Source organism: Heterocephalus glaber, unplaced genomic scaffold, assembly GCF_053883595.1.
Source record: "Heterocephalus glaber isolate CG9 unplaced genomic scaffold, H.glaber_assembly_v1.0 deba00001523, whole genome shotgun sequence".
Taxonomy (NCBI): domain Eukaryota; kingdom Metazoa; phylum Chordata; class Mammalia; order Rodentia; family Bathyergidae; genus Heterocephalus; species Heterocephalus glaber.
In genome coordinates, this window is record NW_028258327.1 from 7627556 (window position 1) to 7641238 (window position 13683).

Here is a 13683-nt window from a genome sequence, read left to right on the forward strand (position 1 = left end):
ATAGTGGGCATCCTTGTCTTGTTCCTGATTTTATGGGGCATACTGTTAGTTTTTCCCCATTTAGTATGATGCTGGCTACTGGTTTGTCATGCATAGCTTTTAGCATATTAAAGTATAGTCTTTCTCAGGGTTATTGTCATGAGGGAGTGTTGGATTTTGTCAAAAGCCTTTTCTGCATCTATCGATATGATCATATTGTTTTTGACCTTGCTTCTGTTTATGTGATGTATTACATTTATTGACTTAGGTATGTTGAACAATCCTTGCATCTCTGGGATGAAACCTACTTTTTTTTTTTTTTTTTTTGGTACTGGGGATCCAACTCAGGACCTTACCCTTGCCAGGCAGGCGGTGGCACCACTGAGCTAAATCCCCAGCCCGATGAAACCTACTTGATTGTGGTGTAAGATCTTTTTGATAATCCAGTGCATTCTATTTACTAATATCTTGTTGAGAATTTTTGCCTCTATGTTCATTGAGGAGATTGGCCCATATTTTTCTTTTTTAGTTGGCTCATTATCTGGTTTTGGGATCAAGGTGATACTGGCTTCCATAAATGAGTTTGGGAGCACTCCATCCCTTTCAATTTCCTTGAAGAGCTCAAAGAGTACTGGTGATATAACACCCTTAAGGGTTTTGTAGAATTCAGCTGTGAATCCATCAGGCCCTGGGGCTTTTTTGTTGTTTTTGTTTTTGTTTTAGTTGGTAGGTTCTTTTATCCTTCATGTTTTTTTTTTTCCGGTACCGGGAATTGAACTCAGGACCTTGAGCTTGTGAGGCAGGTGGCAGAACCACTGAGCTAAATCCCCGGGCCTAGTTGGTAGGTTCTTTATTACTGTGTCAGTTTCATTGCTTGTTATTGGGTTGTTAAGCATATTTATGTCTTCTTGGGTTGGTTTTGGTAGTTTGTATGTGTCTAGGAATCTGTCCATTTCTTCAAGATTTACTTATTTGTTGGAATACAATTTTTCAAAGTAGTTACTATATATCTTCTGTATTTCCCCAGTGTCTGTTGGGATTTCACCTTTTTCATTTCTAATTGCATTGATGTGAGTCTTTTCTCACTTTCTCTTGATTTGTCTGGCTAGGAGATTATCTATTTTATTTATTCCTTCAAAGAACCAGCTCTTCAATCCATTGATTTTTTTTTTTTACTATTTATTTCTTTGTCTCAATTATTGATTTCCACTCTCATCTTTATAATTTTCCTCCTTAATTTTGATCTGGGGCTGGTTTGTTGTTATTTCTCAAGAATAAGATTTCTCACAAGGTTGTCTATTTGAGCTTGCTCTGTTTACCTGATGTAAGCATTGATTGTGATGAATTTTCCTCTTAGAACTGGTTTGATAGTGTCCCTGAGACTTCAATTTGATATTTACTTAAGCAGGATTTGTGAACCAGTATGTGATCTATTTTGAAAAATGTACCATGTGCTGCTGAAAAGAATATGTACTCTGTTGTAAAAGGGTGGAATACTTTGTATATATCCAGTAAGTCCATATATTCAAGGGTTTGATTCAGTATCTCTTTGCAAAAGTGGGGTGTTAAAATCCCCTGCTATGATTGTGTTAGTGCTAATGTGATCTTTTAATCTCAGCAATTTTTGTTTTATGAAGATAGGTGCTCCAGTATTCGGTGCATATATGTTTATCAAAATTATCTCTTCATGTTGGATTGTTTCCTTAAATAGTATATAGTGACCTTGTTTGTCTTTTCTAGTCAGTTTTAGCTTGACATTTACCATGTTTTGTTTTGGGGGTCCAGATGCATGAAATGTTGTTTTCCATCTTTTAGTTTTTAGCCTGTGAATATCTTTTTAGATTAGATGAGTTTCTTGAATGCAACAGATTGATTCTGATTTTTGATCCAGTCTGCCAGTCTGTGTCATTAAACTGGAGAGTTGAGGTCATTAACATTGAGAGATATTACTGAGATGTGTTGGTTATTTACTATCATTCCCTTCTTTATCTGTTGGTATGTCCTTTGTTTTTTCTTTTCCTGATGTTTTTTGTTGCTGTTTATCCACTGACCTCACTGGTTTCCTCTGGGTTTTAGCTGTGTCCAATTCATTGTTTCTGTCAAGAATATTCTTAAGTATTTTCACTAGAGCTGGTCGAGCACTCATATATCTTCTGAGCTGGTCTTTTTTCATGGAAATACCTTATTTCTCTATTTTGAAGGATAGCTTTGCTAGCTAAATTAATCTGGGTTGGAAGTTATTTGCTCTAAGGGCTTGCAATACTTCATTCCAAGCTCTTCTAGCCTTTAAGGATTGTATTGAGAAGTCTGTTGTGATTCTAATTGGTTTGCCTTTATATGTGATTTTTGTTGTTGTTGTTTTTCTTCTAGCTTTTAAAATTCCAGGGTATTTTGGTTGTGTTTTTTTGTTTTGTTTTGTTTTGTTTTTGCTGGACAGCTGGTAATTTAATAAGGACATGCCTTGGTGAGCTTCTTTTTTCATCATAATTGTTTGGTGTTATATAAGCATCACTTACTTGAATTCTAAACTCTTTTCTTATATTTGGGAAATTTTCTTCCATGATATCTGTAAGCGTGTAAGTGAATCCATCTGTACTATCTTCTAGTTTTTCTCTATTTCTGATTAGCCTTAGATAGATCGGTCTGCTCGTTGTCATCTAGTAGCTGCTGGATAGTCTTCTCTTGTTCTCTTATTTTCTTTTTGGCTTCTTTGAGTTTTTTATTGTAATTCACTATTTTATCCTCAATATCAGATACTCTGTCTTCACATTAGTCATTTCTACAATATATGAATTTTATATAGTTTTTAATTTCAGGTATAGAAATCTGGCATCTTTTCAAGGATTCCATATCCTTGTTGAATCTGTCATTCAAAGTTTGAACTGTTTTGGTTAGCCTGTCCAGTTTTTTACTTATTTCTCTGAAATTTACTGTGGTCATATTGAATGTAATTGCTGTGAACTTTTGGTTGATTTCCTCTTTGAACTCATCTATTTTTTTCAACCCTTGTATAAATGTCTCATAGATATCTGTTACCTTGGACTGGGGATTTAGCTTAGTGGTTCCGCCGCCTGCCTCGCAAGCAGAAGGACCCGAGTTCTATCCCCGGTACCAAAAAAAAAAAAAAAAAAAGATATCTGTTATCTGGTATTTTTTTCTTCTCCTTTCTGATCCCGTACTCTGCCTTGGGAAGACTGAGGAGGGGTTCAGAGATCCTCTATTTCCTTGCTTCCCCATTTTCCTATTTGTATCTGTGTGTATCAGTCAATGCTTACTAGACAAACAGATTTAATGCAAGATATACAAGTATATAAGAATTTACAAGATTGGCTTGGAATGTCCACCCAGAGAGTCAGCAGTGGAAGAGTGAAAAAGGTCTGTGCTCTGGAGATCCGAAGGATCCAGTCAAAGGGCTGGAGCTCAGTGTAGTGTTCTGTGCAAGTCTTTATCAAGAGGCCAAAGGGTCTGAAATGGAAAGCTGAAGAAGGGTCTACCTTGGAGGCTCAAGAGTCTGTGCTGAAAGCCAGGAGACAATATCCAAGGAGAAAGCAAAGATTGGAGCTCCTCTAAAGAAACAAAAGCAAGCCTTCCTTCTTCATTTCCCTTTTATATCATTTTGGTGACAATACTCCCTAGTTTGGGTCTTCCACACCCAGAACTATGCTGAGCCAATTTAGTTGGGCAATTCTTACTCAAGTTGACAAAATCAGTTAACTATCACACTGTGTTTTATTTGTTTGAATATATATATATTCATATATATGTAATATAGGTATTATATATATATATATATATATACACATATATAATGGCCCCCTCTTTTTTCCCCCTCCTTTTTTTGAGAGGTTATTGTAGGTTGGGGACTAGAGAAGTGAGGAGAGTTTGTGTCTTACATGGAGATTTTTAGTAGGATGTTGCCTCTCCGTGAATAATTTTCAGCTTTGTATGTCTAGTGCTAGTATTTACTCCTTCTGTTATTTACTTTAAGTGATTTCAACCCTGTCCCTATGTTTTTCCAAAAGAATTATTTCTGGTTATAACAGCATCCACAGATTCAGTCTTACACTTCTATATGATAGTCCTTGCAGTACACTTCCCCGCTTTGTCTTCTCTATGGACATGATGACATTTTGTTATTTGTTGTTGTTCTGCAATGAGGCAGGTGAGGTAGGGTGGCAAGAATGGGAGGTCACTGGGTGAGGAGTGTTGGACACTGAGGGGGAGGACTGAAGGGGGAATAGTGGTAGATGAGAATAAAAGGTGGATATGGGGTCTGATTTTATTGGAGTACTTTTAGTTGAGTTGAAGGTTTAGTATTCAGAGTTTTCAGAGCATATTTTGTGAGGGCAAGGGAAAGATATGGGAGAAAGAGGTTTTACTTTGTGATTGAGAAAAGCTATGTGGTTGTCAGAACTTGCTGATAGGGAGGGCAATAAGCTAGATAGGATATGGATATGGAAGAGCCTAAGGCTTAGGATGGAGAGGACCAAGGATTAATACTAGAGAGAATAGGAGTGAAGTATAGGGAATTTTTTTTCAAATGTATACTTTAATAAGTATAAAGTGTATAAACAATTAGGTAAGCTTGTGGAGAAGCTGACCAAGATACATAAATTAGAAGATACAAGAATCCATCTAAATTTTCTATGTTTCCTTTTTTTCTTTTTGCAGAAGATTTATTAAGGTTGTTTAATATACAACTTTTCATATCTCATTTTGGAAGTCCTTTATTGTAAAGATAATTCTTTTGTCTGATGACAAACAGCAGCCACAATCATTATTCTGGACCTCCATATTGGATAAACTCCATTTCCTCTTGAGATGTAAGTTTCCTTCTGTACTTCTGAGGTAGCGTTTTTAGTATTTCTGCAGTGTCTGGTGGACCCAGATGCACCAGTAACTCCGGTGATTTACTTCCCTTGGAATGCTGTGAAATTACAGAGGAGTGGGATGGGATCCCTGCTGATCTCAAAGCTTCTGATACACTGGGTTTAGGATTGTCTTTTCTGTCAGGGAACCTTATTAATGGTATATGTGGCTTGACTACTTGGACAACCCTGCTAGCAGTCACCATCTTGCTGCCCAACAGTATGGGGAATTTTAAAACTTGGGAAGACGAGTTTATGTGTTTGGAAAAATAATAAAGAAATAGGGGCCGGGGATTTAGCTCGGTGGTTCTGGGGCCTGCCTCGCAAGCTCAAGGTCCCAAGTTCAATCCCCGGTACCAAAAAAAAAAAAAAAGAATAAAGAAATATGTTAATAACATTGTCTCGGGCATTCGAGGTGAAGAAACTAGTTAGGGAGCTGAGACAAGAAGAAAACCTAGACATGTATTAAATCAGAGCCAATGAAAGAACAAGTACACAAAAATAACAACCTAATAAATACACAAAACCCCAAAAGAACATAACCCAACATTGCTAAAAAAATAAAAAAGCACACAAAAATTTAAACCTATAAGATGCCTGATGAAAACTCGTATTAGATATTCCAATGAGCTGGGCATGGTGGTGCATGCCTGTAATCTTGGCCCTTCGGAGGCTGAGGCAGGAGGATTGCTGTGAGTTCAAGGGCAGCCTCGGTTACACAGTGAATTCAAAGCCAGCCCAAACTACATAGCAAATCCTGTCTCAAAAAACCAAAACCAAACCAAACCAAAACAAAAAGCTCCCCCAAACACAAACTCATGCCAAATTTTGAAATGGAGGTAGCAATCTCTGGAGGCATGATCATGTTAAAAGTACCTCCACTCTAAATCAAGTTAGCTTTGGAATTTTGTCATTTCCAATTTCCAAAATTTCAGTACTGTATGATTGTTACCATATGACTTCATGAGCTCTTGTGGTCGCTATCAGAAGAATCAGACAGCAACACAGGAAGAAGGCCTTCTTATTCTTACGCTTGAGTACAAGGGGAAGGAGCCATGGGGGACAAGAACTTCAGGCTGACCCAAACAAAGATGAAGGTGAACAGCTTTTATGACATTTACAGGGTAGTTGGCTGGGCTCTTGATACCATCCACATGCACAGAAGTTTCAGTTGTGTCTGCTCACCTTTGTCATGTCTTTATCATGCCTCTTCATGAAACATGTCTACTACCATTTTAAGTATCCACCTTGGAATGTGATTTTTTTTACTAATGCCAATTAAGTGAAGGTAACTATAGGTCATGCTAATGACTATTCTACACATTCATTTGCCCCTTGCCACCTGGACTTTGCTCTTATCATCTGGGAAAGTTCTTGAGTGTTGGAACAGGGCAGATCACTCCCCTGCCTCCTCAACAGGCTTGATTGTAAGGATTTTTTCCCCTCTTTGGCTTCTTGATGTCTCCACTGATCATGTCTTTGATGGCCCACCTGACCTTCCATCCTAGTTTCCTGGTATGTTATCTTAATCTCACAGTCTTGAAGACTGGTCCATTTTTAAACTCCCAACTCTTAGGTAAGTTTGTTAACAGGGTCAGACTGAGGGCTAGCTCAGTTATCGCATGATGATTTGCATAATTCCTAAATTCCTTTTTGTTAGGAATAGAACCTAAATTTCCCTAATTCAGTCCCTTTTAAAAAAAATTACAAATTGAGTTCCAATATATTATACACTTTTAAAAACTCCCTTTTACTGAAATATAATTTAGGATGCAAATTCTTTAGATTTTCTCAAGTTTGCATGACTTTTTCCCCTCCACATTGAATGTCAAATCCAATATTAAAATATATGAAAACTTTTGATTTATGAAGTGTAAACTATTTTTACTTCAAAATTATACCACAACCTATTATTATATGTGCAGTTTTCATTTTTTCTTGGGAAAAAATTTGCTCTCTAACCCAAAAGATAATTATGTATACTCATACCTAGCACAGTGACTAGCATGTTTGTATTCAATTGTATATGTCAGATGAATGATTCCTATAAATACAACATAAACAAATAGAACTTCGTCTGTCAAGTTCCCACATGGAAATAATGATGAGAATAAATTAGAATTTTGTACTTTTTTTTTTTGTACCGGGGATTGAACTCAGGACCTTGCGCTTGCAAGACAGGTGCAGTGCCATTGAGCCAAATCCCCAGCCATGAATTAGAATTTTAGGTACAATCAGTTTTGGGGCTTAACTGTTACTTCTTAATTTCTAATCCATTAAACCACACTCTGTCCCTTGGTAAAGATGGAGACTTCTAGATCCAATCATAACCAGAGTTGACGTTTGCAGTAACTATCATTCCAACCAATCAACTACTTTTAGTAAACATGCACGGTGCTAGGCCACTTTAATAGATAATCCGGCTTTGAAGAAGTGTAGAAGCAAGAACAGCTTCCAGATCAGTAATTAAAAAAAAAAAAAAAAAAAGCAAAATAAAGCCTGTCTTGGTGGTGCATACCTGTAATCCTGGCACTCGGAGAGGCTGAAGCAGGAAGATCGCAAGATTGAGCACAGCCTAGATAATTTAGCAACTTTAGCGAGAGACCCTGTCTCAAAATAAAAGTTTTTTTTTTTTAAAGGGCAGGGGATGTAACTCAATGCGAAGACCGGGGTTCAATTTCCAGTACCTTAGAAAAAGGAAAATTATACATAATAAAAGTCAGATGTGACTTTAGAGTTCAAAGGAGGACGACAGAGGGAAGGTGGAAGGTGTTCCAGAAAATGTCCAGCACCAAGTAGAAACTCGGCAGGAGAGAGCAGCGATGCTCATTCCAGATCATGACCCTAGTCTGGGAGAGGGAAACTGAGCCAGCAGGGACTTGCAGAACGCGCCCCGCCCCGCCCCGCCCCGCCCCGCCCTTTGCCCTAGGAGCGCGGCCAGCCCGCTCCTCCGCCCGACCTCGTGGGCGGGGCAATGACAGAGGCCCCGCCCCGCAGCTCCGCCGGACTGCCGCGCAGGCGTAGTCGTCCCGGCTTGTAGACACGGCGGCCCGGCCGGGCGGGGTGAGTCGCGAAGTCCGCGGTGGGGTCGCCGCAGCTTGGGTCCGCTCCTTGCTCCGGACCCCCTTGTGGGTGGGCGGGCTCGAGGGAGGCTCCGAACGCCCTCTCGCCTTCCTGAGCCTTGGGGGCGCCGCCTGCGGCGTAGCCCGCTGGTCCTGGGCTGCGGGAGGAGCCGGCCGGCGTCGGAGGCGCCCGGGTGCCCGCCCCGTGGGGACTGCGGCGTGCGCTCCCGGCCTCCCCGCGGTTCTCCCCAAGGTCCTACCCGCAGCCCTCTCCGGCCGGACTCGGCGGGCGCTGGGGCCCGGGAGGCGGCCTGAACCGGGTTCATGGCTGCAGCGTGCGTTGGGCTCTGGGGCTGGACCGCCGGGCTCCACGGCCCCACACCCAAACCGCCTCAGGACCCTGGCCCCGCTTAGCCTCTGTCCCAGTTTCAAGTGGAAAGCGGGGAAAATAACAGCAGTCTCTCCCAGAAAGTAGCTGTGAGGATCTAGTGGGTTAATATCTAGGAAGTGTGTAGAATTGGAGCGCGATACTGAGCGCGATACACAGCAAAACCGTTTTGAGTCTGGTTGCCTGTAAAAGATTTGAGTCCCGTTCCTGTTCCCTCAACCTGGAAAACGGTAAGCACAAGAGTAGGAGGAAAATATTTTTCGGGTTTTTATTTGTATAGTCTATTTAAAAGCAAACTTTTCAACCAAGTTAGTTGCCCATCTTAATATAGAAGGGAAAAAAGGTGTTAGGTGCTGCTGTTTGAAAACTGTAGTTTTATGTATGAAAAACTATGAGAAAAATGGCCAAAACAAATATTTGTACTGAAAGGAGTTAAAGCAGGCCTGAGATGCTACCATATTTTGAAAGGCCTGCTTGCAAGGTTGGCCCTGGTTTAGCGGTTGGGAACTTGGGTTTGGGGAGTGTTCTGACCTGAGGACTATTAGTTTATGCTGAATACTATGTTCATGCTGAAATTACCAGCTTCATAAAAATCCTGAGCTGCAGGTTTCTCATAGGCTTTCGAGGGCAGAAGCATTGACTGACTAGATGTTGCTGCATATTTCTTGTTGGGAAAGTATGCTGAGTTTGACTCCTCCTTCCTGGGGAGGAGGAAGCATGAGGAAGCATAAGGAAGCCCCTACGGTACATATTTCTCTGGACTCCACCTCTTTTTCCATTGTGATTGATTTTATATTCGTACAGTATTGCTTTAATAATTGTCAACCATGAGTACAATTGTACCGAGTCCTGTGAATCCTGTCCACTCTCCAAACGTGGGAAGAGGAGGTCTTGAAGATTCCCAGACACAATTTTGATGAAAGAAAGTATGTGAAGCTCTAATAATTGGAATTTGAATTGTCCTTTGTGTGTATGTGTATGTGTGCACGCCTTAAATGGAAATTGGAAAAGAAACTGAAGAATTGGTATACTGTAGGTTACTGGACCAAATAATTCTGTAGGTTTAGACATAATATCAGAAATTGAGCCAGGCGTGGTGGCACATGCCTGTAATCCCAGCACTCTGGGAGGCTGAGGCAGGAGGATCACAAGTTCAAGGCCAGCCTGGGCAATTTAGCCCCCTTCTCAAAGTAAAAAATAAAAAGCTAGGGATGTAGTTCAGTGAGGAAGTCCTGGGTTTAATCCCAGTACAGGGCAGGGAGTAGGGGATTTGCACCTCCATTGCCAAGCTGAGTCTGTTTTTGTAGAAAGGCACAAATTTTTTACAGCAGCTTCTGGGTGAAACGCCTGGTTCTGTGTATTTTGCCAGAATCTGAATGTTAATGCTCATCTTTATAAAGGGTTTACCTATAACAAAAGGGAAATGTACTACTGTTTCTCGAGTACTATTTTAAGTAGGTTCTGTTGGCAATGCCTATCTCTTTAGGACATGAAATTAAAACTAAAGGAGGTAGGTTTGTAAATCTGGGGGTAAAGTAGAAGACTAGCTCATCTTTTGATAAGCGAGTGGGGAAGTAGAGGAGTTGGAGGTTTAAAGAGTGAAAAAAGTTTGAAAGGACTGTGTGAAGATAAAGATAGACCCACCCTCCTTTCTGATGGGACTTTCTCCAAACATGGAAAAAAATAATCTGGCTCCCCTAGGATTGGGTGCTGCAGAGGGGTGCTGTAGTGATGAGGCTGGGCACAGCTATGCTGGTTTCCCTCTTTTTTTTTTTTTTTTTGTGCTGGGGATCAAACTCGCGACCTTGCGCTTGTGAGGCAGGTGGCGGAACCACCCCTCTTTCTTGGTACGTGGTAAAATTACACTCCTCACCTCCCTTCTATGTCTACTTGAAGTTAAATGTGGCCGGGTGACTTTGGCCAGTAAAATATTCACAGAGGTGACGTGTGTCACTGCTAAGTGAAGCCTGAAAAACACCTCTTCATTCACAGCTCCCCCCCCCCCCAGCCCTCCCTGTGCTGCTGCAGGATCATGGAATCACTTGCCAAGATGAAGCTTCTTGTCAGAGGAATGGGGAGTTGTGATCAGAGAAGGGGACACTGTACATGAATTAGGGGTTTTGGAGAATAGAGCAGAGGGAACAAGTAGACAAGGAAGTTAGACTGGTGATGTTTCTCAGTATTGAGGGCTAGGAAATCCAAGACCAAGGTGTTGGCAGACTGATGTCTACAGAGGGCTTCTAGACCCTGTAAACAAGAACTGTTTGTCTTGACGTCTTTTGCTTGTATCCACAGGTAGATGCAAAGCTATTTCTCTGGCCTCTTCTTGGAAGGCTCTCCTCCATGACCGAATTACCTCCCAAAGTTTTTGTCTCTTAAGTACTAGCTCAATGGGGACTAGATTTCAACAGATGAATTTAGGGTCCAGGGACACGAACATTTAGGCCATGATAGAGTAGTTGGTAAAAGTCAAATGAACTGTACCATGTCTGTCTGTCTATCTATTTTGTGTGTGTGTTCTTGGGGATCGAATTCCGCATTTCGTGCATGTTAGGTAAATGCTGTATCATTGAGCTACATCCTAACTTTGTGTTTTGATTTTAACAAGGACTTCTGTTTTTTCAGCTGGTATTCCTTTCCTCTTTTTTTTTTTTTTTTTGGTCCTGGGGATCGAACCTTGAGCTTGTGAGCCAGGCTGTGGAACCACTGAGCTAAATCCCTGGCCCTTCCTTCCTCTGTTGATTTACTAGACCAATTAAAATTGAAGTCATTTCAGTTTCGATATGCCTTAAATAAAATATATATATTTTATCTTTGAAGAGTAAATTGTATTCATTTTTTTCCCTTCAACCTTTTCAGTAAATAACAGATGCGGGTAAAAGAGCCATCCAAAGCTTTACCTGAGAAAGGAAAAAGAAATAGAAGGCCTTCAGTACCTCATGATGAAGATTCTTCAGATGACATCGCTGGTAAATTGTGATAACTGACATCCCAAATGGTGTTGGAGCAAAATAATAATACATATTTTAAATTAATCAGTCCATTTCTTTTTATTTTCACTGTTTTCTGTTGCATAAACTAGAATTTATTAATAATTTTAATTTTTAATTTTAAAAATTGAATAGTAGAATTTTCTTTTCTGGTACCAGGGATTGAATCTAGGTTCTTCACACTGACCTACATCTTCAGCACATTTAAAAATTTTTAAATTTTGAAACAGGGTCTCCTTAAGGTGCTAAATTGCCCATGTGAGCTTGAACTCTCCCATGCTGCCTTAGCCTCCCAGAGTACTGGGATTATAGACCCACCATACTCAGTTTAGAAAATGTTTGCATTGTACCCTGGCCAGATCCCATTCCAGAGATTATATAGATACGGCCAGGCATGGTGGTACATGCCTATAATCTCAGCACTAGGGGAAGCTGAGGTAGAAAGATTGCTGCAAGTTTGAGGTCAGCCTGAGTTATATAATGAATTCAAGGCCAGCTTGAACTACACAGCAAGACCTTGTCTAAAAAAAAAGAAAGAAAGAAACCCAGATATTATATAGATAGTATATAGAATGATTTTAAAATACAAAACTGTAATAGCAATGACATTTGGTAAACCATTTCTAGATCCTATACTAGTGACCATTTATCAGTCCTCTCCTCATCCTATACTAGTGATCATTTGTTAGTCCTCTCCTGAATAGCCCTTTCTTTAGTAGCATGGATCCTTGCTTTTCAAACATACAACTTTAGAATTACTCCTTTTTTATGTTTTTACTGCTTGCTTTTGTTAAATTAGAAGCTTAAATGTTTTATTCAGATTTACATGTCATTTTTGTTCAAATTATATTTTGATATAAGTAACTTGTGAGAATCATATTTTTAGTTTTCAAGATGTCATAGACTCCTGCGTAGTTCTATTGCCTAACCTCTCTCTAACTAGTAGACAGGAATGCTTTGAGCTGGACAGAATGTTGCATGCCTGTAATCCCAGCTACTCAAGAGGCTGAGTCAGGAGGATCACAAATTTGAGGCTAGTCTGGGCAATGTAGGCAACTTAGTGAGACCCTATTTAAAAAAAAAAACTGCTGGGATAGGGCCGGGGATTTAGCTCAGTGGTTTCTCCACCTGCTGCGCAAGTGCAAGGACCCGAGTTCGATCCCTGGTAACAAAACAAAACAAAAAAAAGTGCTGGGATATAGCTTAGATTTCCCTAGTAGTACAAAAAGAAGAGGAAAAAATGCTTTGCATTTAGAAAGAGAAATAGAGAAAGTTGAAATGTATGTAGTCCAGGCTGGTTATGAATTCACTGGGTACTGCAGGCTGGCCTTGAACTTGCACAATGCTCCTGTCTCAGTTTCACAAGTGCTGGAATTACAGGCATGGGCCACAGCACATCTTAGAAAGCTGTTACAAAAGATTACTAGGGCTGGGGATTTAGCCCAGTGGTTCCGCCACCTGCCTCACAAACGCAAGGTCCCAAGTTTGATTCCCCGTACCAAAAAAAAGATTACTAGACACCAGACAGAATAATTCATTTGAGAGTATTCATTAAGGAAAATTCTGAGAAGTCTGGTTCCATTGTTTGTTTCTCCTTTTCTTTTCTCCTAACAGTGATAAAAATATATACAGATTTTTATATGTATACCTTTCTATTGTTTGGTGCTGGGAATTGAGCTAGGGCATTGCATACCCCAAGATGTGTATCTTAATGGGCAGAAAATAACATTCACAATGCTTGACACATTGTAGCTGTTCAGTAAGTGTTTAATCTCCTCAGTTTTATTCATTTATTTGTTTGTTTGTTTTGTTTTTTGGTACGGGGATTGAACTTGGGACCTTGCACTTGTGAGGCAGGCGGAGGAACCACTGAGCTAAATCCCTGGCCCAGTTTTATTTATTTATTAAACTATTTCATTTTGAACTGATTTTAGATTCACAGAAAGATATAAAGAAATATATATGAAGAGGCTCCATTTATCTATCACCTTGCCTTCCCTGATGTTAACATCTTATATTACCATAGTACAATATCAAAACCAGTGGTACAGTCCTTAGCATATTCTACAATTGTATTTTTATCACCCTTGGCATTATAGTATATACTTGTGTATTATTATACCCCCATATAATTTTTTTCCATATAATTTTATTACATGTTTAACTTTGTATACTTCAAGGAACTTGACTGTACCATCACCACTCAACATGTTACCCATTTATATCCACATCCATCCCCCACACATATCCCCTAGCAACCACTGATCTGGTTTTCAATTCAGTAATTATGTCATTTCATGAATTTTTATATATAAATGTATTCATGTAACGTATATCCTTTTGAGTTATTTTGTTTTTGAATATATATGTCTTTTAGTTCAGGGCATTTTAACACT

The 13683-nt window shown here is 39.9% G+C and overlaps 1 protein-coding gene and 1 pseudogene across 4 annotated transcripts in view; one reads left to right on the forward strand and one right to left on the reverse strand.

The window, feature by feature from the left end:
• Positions 1-4638: 4638 nt before the first annotated feature.
• On the reverse strand, positions 4639-5158 carry LOC147824955 (alpha-ketoglutarate dehydrogenase component 4 pseudogene; annotated as a pseudogene).
• A 2677-nt stretch (positions 5159-7835) lies between these two features.
• Usp45 (ubiquitin specific peptidase 45) overlaps positions 7836-13683 on the forward strand; it is a 65043-nt gene continuing 59195 nt past the window's right edge. The window contains exons 1-3 of one of the 4 annotated variants that reach the window (XM_087187943.1): positions 7882-7910; positions 9102-9223; positions 11157-11266. In XM_087187943.1, coding sequence (XP_087044069.1) covers positions 11167-11266 — 100 coding nt within the window. In that variant the 5' untranslated portion in view covers positions 7882-7910; positions 9102-9223; positions 11157-11166. Of the gene's footprint in view, positions 7911-7931; positions 8528-9101; positions 9224-11156; positions 11267-13683 lie in introns of those variants that run through there. The other 3 variants (XM_021242692.2, XM_021242691.2, XM_004862481.3) reach the window with 3 other exon arrangements.